Below are 19328 nucleotides of genomic sequence, written 5' to 3'. Positions count from 1 at the left end.
GAGCTAGAAACTGTGCTACTTTTCAACAGATTTTGCTTTTAAAATTTGCCTTCGGGCCCTAAAAGTGACCTGGCCTTTTGAGAAACGGGCCCCCTGGAACGAAAACCGACGAAATTGCTTCAGTATTCTCCAGTCCCATTCCGGACATTTTTTTAGCACCTTTTCAAATTCAGTTGATTGGTAGCCTGTCCTTAACTCAAATTACCCATCATGACTGTATACGAATACGAGGCCCGCTACGGCGACACCGAGGAGGGACTGGGACAAGGCACAAAGAGAGTTCCCAACAGGCCTCCATCCAGAGATCCCACAAGGCCGCGTAAAGAAGCAGATTATGCTTTGTTAAACGAGTCCCTTTAATTTGTATAGGTGTGCATGCAGCAGTGTGTTTGATTTCGTAATTATCTTCCCCTTTTTAAGACACGTAATGAATTCCAACTGTAGATGGCAATTTAAATTTATTCCGCAACGGAATTTTCTCGCCTGTAAAAATGTAATTAAAGTGTACATAATTGTATGAGATGAATCGTCGTCTTTACGGCAATTTGCTTAGAAGAGGATCTTTAAAGGTGGACGTCAGCATCTGCATACATATGCTTACTCACATACTGTCTGGAAAATGTAGTGCGGGTTCGAAACATTATAGATCCGCGAATTGATTAGTGTTTTGATTGCTTTCTAACATAGCACCAGAAAGACGTTGCCACAAAGACCATTTTTGAAACTTTTATTACTTCTTATATCGTTTATATTAATTTTTCTGTAAAAATATCTGAAATCAATATATTAATCTGAAATGATTTTGCTGCTTATTCAGAGCAAGCATTTACATGACTGAGTAAATACACGTACAATTTGTTTCCACGCACGCAAAAGTTAAGTCTAAGAACCCACCTCAACGATCTAGATAAGACCTGAGACAGGTTGTCTAGCTAATGCATTCAATATCTACTGCTAGATGTTCTTATATGACGCTCGACTGGAACCCTCGCACTCGTCGGTGAAACGAGGCATTCCGCAGCTAATCTCGGTAGCGCGTGTGGAGTAGTTGCAAACATCACTGCCCAAATAGAAAGCGAATTTTTACCCCCGTTGGCTTTCTTGTCCACAGAAGCCATACGAAACAGGATGGCGACCGTGGTCATCAATTTTTAAGAGTGCATGGTGCTTGTTACATTATTTCGCTTTGCACAGTTCGTTTTCTGCCAACGTCAAAAAAGAACAGAAGTTTTGCTTATGAACAGAATTTTCCAATCGCCGAGAGCGCCTAGAGATTAGCAACAAGCATTCACACCTGTGACAGGCACTGTCATAGACTCACTTATAACACACATGCCTAGAATAGTGTGCGCTAAATGGCACAAGGAATTTTTCTTGTTCGGTGAAACCAGAGCACTATTGAAGTGATCTGCAGTCGTCCCAAAAGCCCTTTTTCCATGGACTATTGATAGTCTGGAGTAAAGGCATAAATTGTCAACAAAAATAGTAGAGTTGTATAAGCAGGAACAGGAACAGTTACGAGAGGGAGACGAGTAGTTATAACACTTTCCGAAATCTTCATATTCGTCTCTTTTAAAGGGCATTTCTTAAACCGCAATTTGATTTTATCGACAGACAGCACACGCATTGACATAAAAAATCACAAAATGGGAATCACGGTGTTCATCGATACGAGTAGGAATTCTCTGGATAAAAATAACAATAATAATAATTTTGTAATATAATTTGGTAGTATCATTTCATTTTCTCCCCGTTCAGTAATGGCAGTGAACTTCCAACTTTAATACCTGAAATGAAAAAAGATCGTATATTAGCAAGCGTAAAAAGCATGATAAAAGAGTCAGCCCTAAATGTCTGATTTTTGCAGCAAGGGGTACGACTTTCCTCCGTTACAACCACCTTTGGGTGGGTGGGTGGGGGGGAATTCCTTCTTTCAAAGGTTTGTCAAGTATCAGTAACACAAATCAAATAGGAGTACTTCTCGTACTCCTCGTACCAGAGGTAACGTATCCTCACCACTTCTATAAATTGATAGTCAGTTGTGTCACGCTTGTTAAATAGGGACCTTACGATCCGAGAACGGCGACGTCCATGAAAACCTCGCTGAAAAATAGATTCCGCGTCCTTGCAAACAATTTCACGATCATCCCAAGTCGCCCAGTTACATAAAAGAAGGGAATTCATGTTAGAGCTGAAGAGAGGGGGGCCTCACCCGAGTTCAGACAGAGATGGTAGAATTTATCGCCTTGCCGTTCCAGTCCTCAAAAAACTTTAAATTTGTTTGGTCATTTCACGTCGTAGTCGTGCAGGGACAGCAAAGAAATGTACAAAAAAAGCGTGATGCACGTGCAGAGTTGTTGTTTTGCAAATCTTTACCTATTTCTTTTTGACGGTTGCCGTTGCCCTCGCCGTTGAAGTTTCTTAAGGTCCCTAATTTCCTCAGCATGATGGCCTGCGTGGCAGGCGTTCGAAAGGGAAGGGAAAGGGAATTAGGGCGCGAGACCGCGCGCGAGGGAGGAGGGAGGAGGGTTCCTTTCCTTTCTCCCTCGCGTGCCCAAATTACCCCTTCCTCTTTTTATGGCAGGCTATCAGCATGAAGACGAGAGTGAGACCAACGTACTTCCCACTCGTAGATGTCAAGTTGGGTTATTGGAAGGTACAGTTAGACTATTAAGGGTCAGTCTTGAAACTTTTGAAAAACCGTGTAAGAAGAACAATGTCAGACAAAATTTGACCTAAATGTCACAGAAGAAGTAGAAATGAGAGCGAGACTTGATTAGTGCGAAGAGTGCTAAAACATGAAGTATGCTCTAAAGCTTCTGCTAGCTAGCACGTGATTTGCCATCGTGGGACGATGTTTGACATCATCGTGCTTTTGGAAGCCGTTTGAGGGTATTAAGCTAATTAATTATACAAGCATTCGAGAATGGGAGAGAAAACTTACAGTCTGAAGTAGTTCACTCACAACAGTTTCATATTTCATACTGAAAACTAACAATGAAAATGCTCCAACAGGATTTGGTTTGATATCCCGGTTTAGCGTGGACAACGATCAGAACAAGTATAAGTACCAGATCTTCACATTCTCGAGCTCAGAATTGACAATACATGGTTAAGCATGCACCGAACTCGAGGAATATAATTGAATGGAACTCGATAGTCTAATGCATGTGCCACCGACCTGAGATCTTCTTCGGTTCAGCAAACCGATGTAAATAAATAAGTTCTCACCGTCCCCCTACTACCTGCTTGACCGACGAGAATTCAGAATGCAAGAATACTTAGGCTCAGTTTATAAGGAAAACTGTTGTCCCCGGTCGAGAAGAGTTACCTGCCTACCCAAGCTACCCTGGGCGAGCCAACGTTTCATATATTTCCTTACAAAACCTGGCGAACCGATTATTTGAAAAACAAAAAGTTGGCTTGGCTTGAAGGGCGACCCGCCTAAAAGGTTCACCCCTTTTCGATGGTGGGTCACCCTCCAAGCCGGGCCAACTTTTCTTTATATCTTTTGCTCGCCCAGCCGGGTCAACGCCAAACAATCAGATCATGAGCAAGCGCTGTTGTCTCGGGCGAAGCTTCATTTTTTTTCTCATATAAACGTTCGCTTAAGTTGACTTGGGTCATAAAAGGGGCCTTAACTTGACCTCGAACTCGTACATAACGCTAAAACTCTCACTGCGTTGTTCTGAGTAATTTTTCAGTCTCTAAGTGAAACGAATGTTTCACTTAAATTGTTTGCGAAAGCCAAATTCTGCGCAACCTAACGCTAGCAATTTAACGATCAAACCTTATGGGCAGGCAAATCAAAATTCAAAGAGGAAAATATCCTCCTCCTTCGCGTGAACTACAGGTAACCACTTCATTCAGGCTTTGGAAAGTCTGAAACAACTCGTTGTTGGGAAAGGCAATGTTTACAGGCTCCAAGGAAATGGGGTCTGCAAATGCTCTTATGATCATTCGTATGACGTGTGGTGAGAGACATGAACGACCACTTCAGGTTTGTCCCTTAGGACATATACGCTTTGTAAAATGATAGTACAGAAGAAACTCTATTAAGCGGCCAGTACCCGAGTTGGGCGAACACAATTGTCAGTAAATCACAGTCAACAAATGAAGGAGACTCCCACAACACTTTATGGCGACATGATTTGTCAATCTAACTTTTAAATCTTTGGACGAAATCCTATAGTGTTACCTTCAAATGAAACCTCTTCGGCAGTACTTTCACATGGTACTATTTATTTAGTATGTAATTCTAACTTTTAAATCTGTGGATGAAATCTTATGGTGTTGCCATTCAAATGAAACCTCTTCAGCAGTACTTTCAAATGGTACTATTTATTTAGTATTGAGTCTGTGGATGAAATCCTATGGTGTCACCATTCAAATAAAACCTCTTTGGCAGAAAAATTGCCCAGGCTTTTTTCTTCTTCTCTTGAGCAAAAGTTTTTTATCCTTACTTCTTAGAGGAACTATGTCACGATGATATTGCTGTTTCAGGTCAATTCTATGCATACATACACTGTTTACAGTAGCAGCCATAAAGGCTCCTGAGGCAGGATCACGAGGTTATCCCTATATTATTAAGATCCCTCCTTACAGATAACTCACCCAACCCAGGAAAGGTTCGCCACCCCACCGGCGTCTACATCCCCTACTCTTTTCAAACAGTGGTGTGGGTTTTTTGTGTCTCAAAAGAACCAGATACGTGAAAGTGCTTTGAGGCGGGACCTACGGTTTTTCGTCCTTATCCGAGAAGGCTAGAAAGTCTAACTATTTGCAGATGTCATTACAAAGCCAGCACTTTCTTCTCAGTTTTTAAAAGACCCTGGGTGTTAGTCCGACCGGGGTTTGAACCCGCAACCTCCGAAACAGCAGACCAGTGTTCTCCCAACAGAGCTAACCAGGCGGTGGTATGCTTAGTGCCTTAAATAATAATACATAAAAATAATTAATGCTCCTGTAGAGTGGTGAAGAAGATATGAAACAAATTTTACCAATGAACTCAAACCATAATCATTTTTTTGGGTGATTTTTGCAGGCATAGCACTTGCCCAAATTTTCATCCGTTGCAAGAGACGACAGGAAACAGTTACAATGCCTAAATATAGTCTTAGACACAAAACTGGGCCACAATATTTTTTTGGAATGCAATTAACGGTAATACACATTTTAGCTTTTTAAAGGATAACAAACAGCGTGACACGGCCCCTTCAAAATTCTGCGAAAAAATATGTTTTTTCCGTGAATTTTTTATTTTAGCCACTGTTTATGGCAATGAAATGGGAACGGTAATTAGACAGTCGATTATACAAACGTCTAGCATAAGTTTCACAAAAACAATGAGTTGCAAGGAGGGTGATTAAAAAGCCGTCACTGTTCTTCCATGTGTGCATTATCTGGTTTCGCCGTTAATATTGATGTTAAAAGGGAAGAAGTTACAGATGTTACTAACATTGCAAAACAGCAAATATTATAAGGAGGACACAAGATAATCCCAAAATTATATCTTTATTGATTACAATCAAGTGATGACAACATTAAAATCAAAATCACATCAAATACGTTAGCAGACTACGCATTAAAAGCACCATTAGTTGCAAGCTTCCCTTCATGAACATGGAAAAGACTAAAAATACCTCACATTAATTCTTATACACAATGAGAGAACAGACAAGGCAGGATTGCTAACTAAATAACACATTGATAAAAATAACACTTCGAAACTAAAATTTGTTACGTACTTTGAACGATTAGTACTGCTCTAAGTATCTAATCAAACCAATTACTTTGCTTTATGAAAGCGATACGTCCACACAAATCATTACTTTCCACTCAAGAAGAGAGCAAACACCATTAAATTTTACCGGATTAAATCGACATACGTTACTTCGTACATGATGCGATTAGCAAGGCCCGACTAACAAAATTAGTATCCCTTTCAGCAATAGTTTGTTTTCAAGCAACTGGTAACTTAATGGAGACATCTTGGTCTGCTTACAGCTCAAGAGACCATAAGTGTCAGACGGTTGTAACGATGCTTTTCAAGTCACTCGACACTTTCTTAAATTATTCCGAGTTTCTGATTTGATAAGAAACAAAGTAAAGCAAATTGAGATTTAACTGAGGCCTCCACAAATTTTTTGGGTAAGAAAAATTAAGCAGCCATTAAAAGGGCTGTGTCATGGCAGTCCAGTTCATTTTGTTTAATTTTGCCAATTGCTCGCCCGTAATCGCTATGGAACTTAATGTAAGCAAAGAAATTACATGTGAATGACAAAATCAAAGATTCGAGACACATAGATATGTCTCTGGATCATTATATTTGAAGTTGCAAACAGCAGAGATCAACTTTGAAAAACTGTTGGGCTGAACAGTTTTCAAAAACCTTAATTTCAATCCGTTTCAATCTTCTTCAGTTTTGCCCATCCGTGGCATCTGTTGTTTCTGTTGTGTTATTTTAATCTTCCTTTAATGTTTTAAGTGGCTATTTTTACGTTTCTCTTAATCTAACGGGCATTTTGTAATTACCTCATTTGGCTGAATTTCGTGACACAGCTCCTTTAAGGCCTAGGCCAGACGTCGAACTTTTCATGAGACGAACCAAACTTAGTAAGTTACGTTCACGAAAAACTTCGTCTGAATAAGTTTGGATCGTCCAACATGCTATCCGTCAGCTTCAGACGGATAGAACGTCTAATTATCGTCTCCGGGACAAACGTCGTCGATCTTCGCCGACATGCGACAAACTAAACCAGTACATTAAAACCTTGTACTGTATCACAATGTATATTTAGCTTCGTTCGGGAGAAAATTTACTACTGGCCGGCTACCTAAAATTGCTTTTTGGTCTGATTCAGTTGATTGGTTCGAAGCGTCCTAAGTTCGTCGTCTGGCCCAACAGACGATTTTAACTTTATTTAGGTCGATTGAAATTAGGGTTTGGTTCGTCTCCGTGAAAAGTTCGACGTTTGGCCTAGGCTTTAGTCTACGACCTTAACAGCCTTTGTTTCAACAGGCTTCATGCTTTCTAATTTTCAGGCATGATTTCACGAATATGCTTCACATAACTTAAGTACTATTTTAGCAATTTCTTAACCTTAGAAAATATAACGCTTCAACATAGAAACCTTTTAAAGACCAGGAAAAAAATAGAAGGGCTAGAAGAAGGTTCTTATTGCTGAAAGGGCAGCTTGCCACAACACCACACATTAAACAAAGGACTGATTAATTCAATAATATATTACAGTTATTTTATCAGACTGTCAATAATTCCTTTCAAACATACAGAAATATATTAAGATCATTTGATACAAAAATCATATGTAATTATGGAAATCAGTGCAACACAATTAGTCCACAACTGATCAGTGGTTCAGTAAATAAAACAAAGGGCGCTTTCAGCTCCAGGCTTTTTAAAATCTAGCCTAGTGGTTAATCAGCCTTCTGTAGAGTTAGTGTTACCCATTGTCAGTCTAGTGGAAAAGAGAAGTTACCTGTTAGTAAAATTATATTATATATATGTGGCATGCAGCAAGGGTAGTGCATTCACAATTGTTGTAAATTTATAGTAGGGATAAATAGTACTGGGCAGCTTTACCAAGCAAGTTAAAACTAAACAGATAAGACACAGAAAGTAGTCAGCCGTAAAGTGACAGCCATTATTCTAGCAAGTTGCTGACAAACCACAAGCACTTACAGTGTACAGCAAAAGTCTGCAGGGATTATTAAATGGTCCAAAGTAATATTAGTTTGAAGGAATATTAGTCAGAAAACTTAAAAACCTATAGTTTTCCAATAAACGGGAGTAAAAAAAGGTCCTTAAAATTTGCTGTTAGCTTGAAAAATCCAGGAGTCTACAATTCATGGCGGAGTTCTGTCTGATTAAGATTTCAAAATACAATGTCCCTTGTGAGCAAGAGATTGTGAGTCACAGAATCACCATCTTATTTCCCTCAAAACTAAAAATGCCACATGATGTTAGAGCGATTTTCGTGTGACCTTAAAAAATGGTTCAGGTACATGTGTAAGTGTTCGTTATTTGTTTTATCAGCCAATGGATGGAAAGATAAAAACATGGACTCCTTGTTTTCCAGCCAAAGAAAACCCCGATAATATTAGGGTTTTTATGGAGAAGGCATTGTTCGATTGGCCAATTGTGTTGCAGTATAACGTCAAAGTGACGTGTCGTCTGATTTCTAGAAAGTTCTTCGGGCATGAAGTTTTTTCAGCTGAACGTTCACTTTAATAACTAACCAAAAACCATGCGCGTTTGTATCCATTAAACAAACCCATCAAATCACTCTGTTTCCATTTATTATTTTGTTGTTTCTGTTTTGTTCGCGTGATTTCATTTCAAGGTCATACGAAAATCGCTCTATAACAAGGTTCCCTTTCTACTCACCTTCATCTCTGATAGGGATGTTCTCTCACAGGTCTCCTTGGTTTTACTGCACCTAAAACATCAAAGCACTCATCAATCGCAAACCCCCTTTGGCTGTCACTCAGATATCAAGTTGCCAGGCACATACAACTAGTAGGTAGGGAATTGAAAAGCTTGGGAGCTTCTTCAGATTCTCATACAAAAAGTAGCCAGGGGTCTGGGTCATAGTAGCTGGGAGCCCTTAATGACAGCCATGAATCAGTTTACAAATTATCGCTTGTCAATACTGCAAAACATTTCAGTGACAAAGATACATAGTTTTCAAAGATTGTCTTGCTGTTGGTTTTACATTCACTAAAGAGTTAATTTGGTCTAGAAATCAGTAGGTAAAGTTAAAACAAACAAAAAGTCGGTAAATGCTGTCTTAAATGGGTTTCAAACAAGGAAAAAGACAAATCAAGGTTAAGCTTTCCAAAGTGTTAAAAAAAGCAAGATTAAAGTTAAACTCACCAAGAATGGATGGTTCTAACCCATAGTCGAAAATAGTTCCTCTGGCACCATACGCCGTGAAATCCAAGCCGGCGAAGCCAGCAGGGTAAGCACTAGGAACTGAAACATTATACAAAAACAGTTAATTTAGCGTTCAATGAGCTCCAATTACACCTGTAGTGCCCCAATTCAAGTAAGGTTCCCCCTTTCAACGAGTGACACCTCCCTTAAATGTAATATTCAAAGACAGCACTGCTGAACTTCCATTAAGTGGTCAATTAATGGCGGTTGACTGCTCAATTTATTGTTTTCACTGCGACCATAATGAACATTGTTTACTTCCACAATTTTACATAATTATTATTTCAAAGCCCTCTATGGCATGGCACCTCGTTACATCATTGATTTAATTCATACTAAGACTAATACGCGCTATTTGCTGCGCTCTAATGAAGGTGTTTTATTAAAGCATCGATCAGAGAAAATGAAAAAGTCATTTGGTAACAGATCCTTCAGTCTGGCTGCGCCCACTTTATGGGATGTTCTTCCTGTTAGCCTCCATAGCATCAAATGTATTTCTACTTATAAGTCTAATCTTAAACCTTTTCTTTTAAATTGGCTTTAATATCTCTCAGATATTAATTATATTTGTATATTTCTATTATTTGTATAGTTTTTAGGTTATTTATTGTTGTAATGCACTTTTGATCACCTAGCATGTTGAAAGCGAACTATAAATGACTAAATTATTATTATTATTATTATTATTATTATTATTATTATTATTATTATTATTATTATTATTATTATTATTTCCAATTTCTCCTGGGTATTACAGTTGTCCCAAGAGAAACCAAAGACAATGGTGATGCAAAATTCTGGGGTGTAAACAAGGTGCACTATGGTCTTGGTGAAAATGGTCAACAGAATATCTTTGCATACTATTAGCATTAAAAATTAAGCAGAAACATCACTTTATTTTGAAACAAACACAAGATGGACCATGCTGCTTAACTGGTCCAGAATCAGTGGCCACCAATCTCAAGCTGTGTTTTCCTCCATCACATTTTAAAGATAAAGCCAAAGCCAAACTAAGTGCATGATATATAAATAAAGACAGTATTGAATGTGACATAGGTAAGGATGATGACTGAGTTTCTTCTACATGATATCATCCACACTGTCACCGGGCTATCAAAGTATCACTGAAAGAAACTGCTTGCCTTTGCAAGTCCCAGACATGGGTCTGGTGCAATTCTATAATCTTGTGCACCTGAATTTAAACTTAACAGTTAATTCTTGTCGGTTTGAACTTTATCGGGACCCAATCAACCTGATTCAACTTGACAACTGACCTGGAGATGAATTTGTGCAGACTGCATCCAAGTTCAGAAACAGAGAAAGAAAAATTTTGTCATGGAGTATTTAAGTCCCCCATAAAGTGTCGCATAAGGAAAATTCATATACATGTAGTATTCATGCGGTAACAGCAAAGAAATGTACCAAAAGGGTGTGATACATGTTTTATAGTTGTTTTGGATCACAGCTATTTTATCTTCCAATGTAAAATGGTTAAGGTACTTTGAAGAACTAACACCATGAGATGTGAACCCTGAAATTATGAGCCTTACCTGCAGGTCGAGGGGCGAATGAATATCCAGCTAATGCAGGTGTAATAGGCATTCCCAGGAGACCATTATGTAGAACTGCAGCACCACCTAAGGGAAAAAAAGATAAAGCTGTCAAGGGAAAAACCTCACAGCAACTTTAAAACCTTGCACAAAAACCGTATCTTTCCTAATCTATAGTCTGCACCACAGACAAAACTAAACCTCTGGTTAAATCCATCTGTGAAACAGCTCCAAAATCCCTGTCCTGCCTAATCATTTCTTGGAATGATGGATGTTCACTGTGACGCTGTTGCTAAGTCACAGCGTTGCCAAAATAATATAACAAATTGAAGTGTGCACAATCCCACAGAAAGCAAAGCTGTGATTATAGTGAATAATGAAAGAGAAACCTTCTCCTGCTTGACACATCTCAGCTGATGCAGATGCTTGTCAGCGCTGATACGTATCCTCATCCAACTGACACATACATGTACATGCATCTGCTTCACGTCTGCCATGTTTGCTTAGTTCACTGTACTTTTACATGTATCATAGGGAAATCAACAAATACAAACTCTAACCTGCTTGTTCTCTAAGGGTTCCATTCATCAAAGCCAAATCTTTCAGTTGTTTCTTTTTTAATTCATCTTCACCTTCATCCTAGGATAACAAAAACAGCGACAAATAAAGAGCGGGTCAGGAAGTAGATTGTGCTTTTTTTCTGGCCCTTTAGGACACTTAAAAGAGCTGTGTCACGAAATTCAGCCAAATTAGGAAACTACAAAATGCCCATTAAATTAAGATAAAAATTAAAAAACCACTTAAAACCTTAAAGGAAGGTTAAAATAACATATAACAGAAACAACAGATGTCACGGATGAGCAAAACGGATTGAAATTACGATTTTGAAAACTGTTCAGCCTAAAAGTTTTTCAAAGTTGATCCCTGCTGCTTGCAACTTCAAAAATAATGCTCAGGAGACATATTTGTGTGTCTCGGATCTCTGATTTTGTCATTTACATGTAATTTCTTTGCTTACTTTAAGTTCCATAGCGATTGAGGACGCGTAATTGGCAAAATTGAACAAAATGAACTGGACTGCCGTGACACAGCCTCTTTAAGGACAATGCAAATCTAAAAATGGGCAACACTGTGTTGTACTAACTGGATTGCATTTCTTTTTGCTTTCTACATTAATATTTGTCACTCCAATTTGCACTTTAGCCCTTATAGTCCCAATATCCACATACAAATTCTCCACACTGATATTCATACATTTCCTTAGAGATAAGTTGAGAGAGTTTAATAAAAGATCAAAGCATTTTCTCTTTGGAGATCATTTGATTAATTCTCATAACCATTTCTCTTGACAACGTATGGACATTGTTAGGAGAAAATTGATGTTGGTCAAGAAGACTAGGGTGTAAAGGCATCTGTGTACGATTCCCTTCCCCAAAAGAAGATCCTGAAGTTCTCTAGTGTAGCTATTATTTTGACACCTTTACATAAATGTAGATGTATGGGTGTGAACACAAATTAAGCCAGGACTGGTTTTTACAAATACAAGAAAAGTGCAGCACCCGATGACTGTCAAGTTCCTGCAGTATTATTTTAATCAACAGCAAGTATTCATTACTTCTCTCTTAACTTCTCTCCGGATAAGCCAGCGAATGGGTATGCCCATCTCAATTTTGAGTTTGAAGATATCCTCCGGTGTGACAATTCAATGGACCTCTTTCATAGTACCCTCACAGAGTTCTGTGTTTTTCAGTACCATAGAGAGTTAGAACCAAAGAGACAAAAAGAAAATTTATCATCTTACCACAGGTTGAAGAAGATCCTTAACTTTCTCCACAGCTTTTGACAGCCTTAACTTAGCTCTATCCTCTGTATCATCCACTGATATCAACACATGCAGATCTTCTTCTAAGTGTTCATAGTTTGGTTGGCCTTTCTTTTCTTCTTCCTGCAAAACAACGGCAAAGGATATGTGGAAATTGTTATGGACACAGTGGTACCTGCCCTGAAAATGCTGCATAATTTAAGTTTTCTTAATGCACCACCACCTGGGTAGCTCAGTTGGATAGGTGCCGGTCTTTCAAGCGGGAGGCCACTGGTTCAAACCCCGGCAGGACCAACATAGCCTCAGGGTATTTCAAATGACTGAGGAGAAAGTGCTGCCTACAAAAATTAATGGTTAGACGTTCTAGTCTTCTTGGATAAGGAGAGTCCTTGGCCTCATCCCACAATCCTTGCACATGTAAATCCTGTACGGGACATTAACAAACTCACACAGTTATCGCTGTGGTGGTCTACACTGTAACTCTTGTGGGGCAGGGTGCAAAGAAAGTCATTTTTAAAGCTTTCCATTTGGGCAAGCTGAAGCTAGCATATACTAGCCCAAACATCATTTCAACTAGCCCCCAAAACATTTTGATGAGCAGAATTGATTTCACAGTTCTTTGCAATTTGAATTCCTCAAAAAAACTTCACTTGCCTGTCCGGCAAGTTACAAACAGAACTCACTAGCCCAATAGCAAAATCCACTAGCCCCAGGCTATCAGACACTACTTTCTTTGCACACTGTCAAGGAGGCAGAGATTGTTACCAGCCCAAAGTAATAAAACAGTGGTGCTATGCGCTGTTGCAGTGACCCTCCAAGAATTGGCGTAAGTATTACCCAATCAGAAGGCCTGACTATTATCGTACTAAAATACTAACTTAATGCTTTTCATCACGATTAAATAATTTACTAACCAATTTTTTGTCCTTCATTGATCCTTTCCCACGAACTAAAAGTTTACAACCTGTCGTCGTTTCTACTTCTCTTAGTGTCATGCCTCTGGGACCAATTACTCTACCAACAAAATTAAACTGAAACAAAATTTCAACAAATTAATGTACATATACATGTCGATGGTAAATTTCTTACAGGCCCATATTCACAGGGTTTGTATTTTTTGCATTCCTTTCTTCACTCGTAAATAACTTAGAGGAGAAGGGAAAGGAAGAGAATTCTGTACATGGGTGGTTTTGGGTTTTGACTGGATCCTGATTACACAAAGATATTTGCTAACAAGCTTACAAAAAATATGAAGATTGGTTTAATTTAAACAGATACCTCAAAAATAGTGTTACAAGCTCAGCAGTGACAGTAACTGTGCTCACATTGTGGGTGGCTCCCCTTAAAATGTTCTACCATTAATATTGGTACAGGATTTAATGGAGCTGAAACCAATTGAGGAATTGCACACATTTTAGGCATCCTACTGATGAATAGTTACGACTTTTGGATATTAATTTTTGAGCAACAATTTGCCGTCAAACTCAACCTACTTTTGAAATTTGTTGTCTGTCCTCGTTGAATTCATTTTTTTTTCAATTCAATACACCATTGAATAAACTGGTCTTTTCAATTTCACCTTATGGTAATACTGTAGTGACATTTGCGCACTCTGAATCTTGGCAAGAAGATTCTAGCTGATAGTCATTAAGTCACTGAACCATAACTGTAAAGTTAAAACTTTGCCAGTCCCTGCTGGGTCAACCTTTGCAGTCTAATTCAAAATCATTGGTGCTATGCAGATTACAGCTAGCAAATAGTTTTTGATGGACATTCTGCAAGTTATTAATGCTTTCTGTGACAATACTGTAGCTTTGATATCATCCCCCTCATTTAACTGATCTAATTACGAAGACATCCACCTGAGAGAGTGAGCAGTTGAGTGGCACATATTGAGCCACCACCTACAATTTTTTACTACCTAATCAAATTAGAGACAGCTAAAAAAAACTAAAAACAGTCCACACCAAAGCAAATGAAATCCAGTGTCTATTTTTAGCTTTGGCTTAGTGCAAGTCAGTCTGCATGCATCACCGGGTTATTCCAGAAAAAATCCACACCCCCACGACGGAAGGCATGCTGGAAAATCTCATGGGAGGAGGGGTTTACGGCTCTGGAAATCCAGATGGGTGGGGGACTCTGAACCTAAAAATACATCCTCAGGGCTTACCTTCGATTTCATCGATGTTTCGATCACTTCAATCGATAAGTTTTTTAAAAATTGCTTTGCATTTTCAAATTAAATTATTCTTTCAAACTACAGACCTCTTACCACATTTATTTTAAGTTTCCATCCACAGGCTCGCCTTCGTTACTTTTGTAGAAGCGACATGCGATAACTTGACAATATCAAGAAAACTCACATAATTCATAAAAAACTGCTCAATTCAAGTAAAGCAAACAATGATTTTTACCTTGAATTAAACATTTTTTCAAGGTCAATGCTATTTCAGGGTGATTTACCACTAAAGATACCTTACAAGTAAGCATGGTTGTTTGTGATTGTTCGGCAGCCATTTTGAAAGTCAAGTGGTGTGGTTAGCAGTATAGCATGTCATGTAATATTCCACTAAGTGTCCTTTTTCTTTCTTTTGCAGTCATTTTTTATCAACAAAGAAGAGAACCATTTATTTGAGTACATAGTTAGTTTTGAGCTTTATTGTAGTATATATTGCTGTATATTTTGCCTGGTCTAGAAAAAAAGAGAAGTTCACTCAAATGTGAGCTTACTTGCAAAAAGTGTAAGCCTGTTTAAGAAGATGAGAAAATGTAATCTTAACTTTTGCAACAAACACAGAATTCATGGAAAATACAGACTCATTTAATAAAAAGATCATCTAAGTGCCTAAAATAATTCTTCTATATTACTTGTATGCTATTGTTGGTGCGGTTATAACATTGGTACATAAATATGCAATAGTACCTTAGGATACTCTTTTACTGGAGCATAAACTTTTTCTGCCAATTTCACTCTTGGTCCTGATGCCGTTGGAAGCTGAAGTTCTGTGAAGCCGCTGTCTGGTTCATTCTTTACAACCCCATGAAACAGCTCATTTCTGACTCTGTTGATTTCTAGTAAAGATGAAAATTGATTTAGAGATGTCATGGTTTAAGAAGCCTACAGGCATTTTCATCAACATGGCATCCATTAATTTATTGGCCTTCTCAGCATTTGCTTATTGTCAAAAGAACTAATATTAATATATCATGTTCACTTTCATAATATAATTTTGTAACATTGATGCTATGCTCAACATTAGAAAGCCTTGAGAATTAAAAGTTCTACAATATTTTTTTTTCAATTTTGTTGTATAATTATCTCAATATTGAGATTTTACAAGATTACCTTCAACAACATTTTCCATCTTTTATTAAGGAGCCGGATTGTCACTTTTGGGTAGCTTGATATTTTTCTTATTACAGAAGAGGATTTTGTCATGCAAGAACTATTTTTATGAATATCACGGCAATGAATACACAGCCGGCTCCACGACACCAACATTTTCACCAACAAAATTTTGATATGCTAGTGTTTCAGCAATTCAGCCACATTTCCTCTGAGCTTAAGCCACAAAAAAGACACAACACTGAAAATGAACCTGAAATCAGGTTACAGCTACTTGCTACCATATACCCAAAAGGAAATTCAAGTATTTAAAAACTATCAAACAACAGGAGGAAATAAAATAATACTTCATTCTCTTTTCCCTGTAATTGAATGTCAGACATGAATAGAGTATTGCTGGGATACTGGTGAGCCATTCCCCAAAATTTTATATCCATGGACAAACAAATAACACAGAACATATAAGAATAACAAAAATACTTCTGTATTAGATTTGAAAATGTATGTTGTGGTTCAATTTTATTCTTGGCATTAACTTTATTTTCCTTTGTTTCAAACTCATTATCATACTCTACCGTACCCAGAAACAGAGGAAAATACAAATGTCAACCAAGGATAAAAGTGAACTACAAGACATATAATTATTTTATTTCAATAGTTTCTGCACAGCAGGATGATTTGCAACTTTTATCTCCATAATGCATATGCCATTAAAAATAGATTTGTGTAAGAAAAACCTAACCTTAAATCCTTTTGGTGCCCGAGGTCACCCTGGTAACTGGAAATGTGTGGGAGGCAGCCTTTAAAGGACAGGTTTTGCAGAGGAAGGTGTAAAAATAATCTGGTACTAGTGCTACCAGAAGGATTAGGATATAGGTTTCAAAAAATATTTGACTGATGTAAAGGGATACAAATACATTTTTTAAATAATAAATATTGTATTCACTGAAATTTTTCCCAATAGCCATGCAGTTTTACTATAATTCTTAATTTATTGCAAGGACGTATTTATAGTGTATTTTGGTTCTCATTTCAAAACCTTGTAGCAAGCATTTTGAAAGACAATGGCATTGACTCACATCAAATTGAAAAAATTCCTTTGGAAATGGGTTCCAAAAAATTAATGAATTTAAAAATCCTTATAACATATTTTGTATATATACTGCTCAATGATCAAGCAGCCTTTCTTGTACCTTACATAAAAGCCAAATTATTACCACTACGGTAAGTTCAACATGTACATGTTAATTCCATTTCCTCAGATTAATATATATGCAAATGAGGGACTTCAGTTAAATTCTTCAGTCCCACAACTTAAAATACAGCCTTTCAAAATTAATACAGTAACTATGTACTATTTCAGAAGGAATAAAAAATTGTTGGTTGAGTGAATTGTTGCTTCTTGGGAGTTGGACACAAAGAGAAACGTAATTCACTGTTAAAAGTTTTGAAGAGGAACTAAATTACATTTACAACCTCATCAGATGAGGGTTCTTTTTTACTTACTGCAGATGGCAGGAGCTGGCAAAAGGAATCAAAACCTTAGAGAATTAAGACTGAGCCAGGATGCTGTTTACATCAAACATGGACTTTATTTGGAGAAGCAAAACAAAATTGAATTTCAAAAATATTGGCTTCATTTATTACAAAGAAATCAAATTACCCTGAGAATTCAGAGACAGGTCGAATGATTTAGCTGTTGAGGGCCAAAAATAAATAAACACTTGGATATTTGTTGGCAGTAAGCAGAAGGGCAGGAAAAGAAGTTGTCAAATCTCATCTGTTTTCCTGGAACTTGTTTTGACAGATTGATATGAGACATGTCAGATCCTTTTTCTGTGACTGAGAGCAATGTGACACAAATATCCTGTGCTAGCCAGCACAGATCAATTTCTTCTCAATTTCAAAGTCCACTTAATCACAAGGAGGAACCCACAACAAATTAAAACGCCTCACCACAAATTCAATATCTTTGCCTGTGGATCTGTGGTCAGACAGCCGATTTCTAAATTATACTTTCGGTTCATCGGTGACCCGATCTGTTTGGCTAAATAACGACACGTTAATAAGAGCATCTGGCTCTTATCAAGAAAAAAACGATAATCATCCCACATTCCTATAAGTGAATTCCTTACAAGTTATCAAATCGTTGAACAAATTGGATACGAAATTAAAGGAAGGCCTCATTTACGAATATGTTAGCTTTGATCCAAAGCACTCAATTATGACTTGATAATTCCCGATCGTTTGATTTCTCCGTTGGGACACTCAGTGATGAATAATTCCGGACTCAATCAGGTCAAATTCTCACCGTGATTTTCAAAGAAATGAGTTCAAAGGAGATTGAATTACAAGCGTGACGATTCTACTTCATCAGGAACATGTAATTTCACGGACCGTCAAGCGTTTCAAGCACTGAAACGCGGTTAACAAAAGACTTTCCAGGTTTAAATCAAATGTTTTGATTTTGTTTACATCCAAGAACAAAAACAAAACGAAGTCGGCGACGAAAAGTAACAACCGTGAAATTTACAGCAAGTATCTTCCACAAGTAGGCTAAGGTTGAACGAAGCTAAGAGATCCATTTCACGGGATTGCACTGCCCTCTTATTTAGTTTAAGCTCAATAAATGCACTAGGATTTATTGTCATCACAGAACTAAACAATGACAACAAAAGTATTTCAAAACTGCGTTGCATAACGGCTTTCCACAAGGCGGATAAAATATTCAAATGTCCCACTGAGTCAAAAGAAATCTTGTTCAATAGAATTGAACGCGGGGCAATGAAACAGAAAATCACAACAAAACACTCATAATGCTTACAACAGAAATAACCCAAATAGCCCATTTAAACATTGAAGTCTAGGATACATATATATATTCCCAAAGAATCTTTTAAACGATACCATATGAATCACAAGGAAACGAATAGCAAAGAGGAACACATTTATAACAAAAAACGCGCTGGCAACAGCGTTGATCGGGGCAATGCTCTTTTCTATGATCTATGCGATGCAAAGAAAAAAATAGATAACAGAGTATAAGCAAAATGTCATATACATAAAACAAACCTCAAGATGATTTCTTGTAATCCCTGGTGTCTCACAGATGCTAAACTAAAATAAAATCGCTGTACCGTAAACACAGGACATGGTGTCCGGATGTCGGTCAAACAAATAGAAGATTCGTCCACGTTAGCTCGCACTGTCGTTCGATTACGGGTTTTTTGCTGACAGATTTTAAGCTTAACTCGTGTTAGAACAAACTCAACCTCTGAAAATAATTAGATATTACCTAGCATAGTTATATTTCTCTCTGCTGGTGATTATTTATGTTCATTTACCGATTATTATTTAACATAAACTGCCGTTATTATTACATTAAATTTGGAGTTAACGCGCAGCAACAAACACACAGTACCTTGATCCAGCAGCCGTTCGGCGTGAAGAAAAATCTTGGGCATTTTCGATACTGTTGTTTTGTCGCTCAGTAGTTCGTTAAGGTATTCAGAAGAGGCGACAGAACAAGACATTGTTGCTGTTATGGGTTAGTAGAACGTAAAAAGAAACATGTAATAAAAGCAATAGGCACCACGATGCGTCCTTTTACGACTGATGATCAGGCCTTGTGATGATCGACATGTGCAACCAACA

General features: G+C 37.7%; 2 protein-coding genes across 3 annotated transcripts in view; one reads left to right on the top strand and one right to left on the bottom strand.

Annotated features, from left to right (window-relative positions):
- LOC140921463 (sperm-associated antigen 17-like) overlaps positions 1–488 on the top strand; it is a 30790-nt gene extending 30302 nt beyond the window's left edge. Inside the window, exon 27 of the mRNA XM_073371469.1 lies at positions 206–488. Within this exon, the coding sequence (XP_073227570.1) occupies positions 206–360 (155 nt within the window). The 3' untranslated portion in view covers positions 361–488. The remainder of the gene's footprint in view (positions 1–205) is intronic.
- Positions 489–711: 223 nt separating this feature from the next.
- On the bottom strand, positions 712–19312 carry LOC140921440 (KH domain-containing RNA-binding protein QKI-like). 2 transcript variants are annotated; one of them, XM_073371438.1, is made up of 9 exons: positions 19096–19312; positions 15252–15400; positions 13243–13359; positions 12308–12451; positions 11067–11145; positions 10507–10593; positions 8897–8995; positions 8408–8459; positions 712–1787 (listed from the first exon to the last, which is right to left on the bottom strand). In XM_073371438.1, exons 1-8 carry the CDS (start codon positions 19205–19207, stop codon positions 8410–8412), a joined length of 837 nt encoding a protein of 278 aa, XP_073227539.1. In that variant the 5' UTR covers positions 19208–19312; the 3' UTR covers positions 712–1787; positions 8408–8409. The 2 variants fall into 2 exon arrangements, with proteins under 2 accessions (XP_073227539.1, XP_073227547.1); XM_073371446.1 differs by lacking the exon at positions 712–1787 and adding an exon at positions 5496–7478.
- Positions 19313–19328: the final 16 nt, after the last annotated feature.

This window comes from Porites lutea, chromosome 1 (assembly GCF_958299795.1).
Source record: "Porites lutea chromosome 1, jaPorLute2.1, whole genome shotgun sequence".
Lineage (NCBI taxonomy): Eukaryota > Metazoa > Cnidaria > Anthozoa > Scleractinia > Poritidae > Porites > Porites lutea.
Note: the sequence above shows the minus strand (reverse complement) of the source record. Positions and strands in the feature narration are given on the sequence as shown.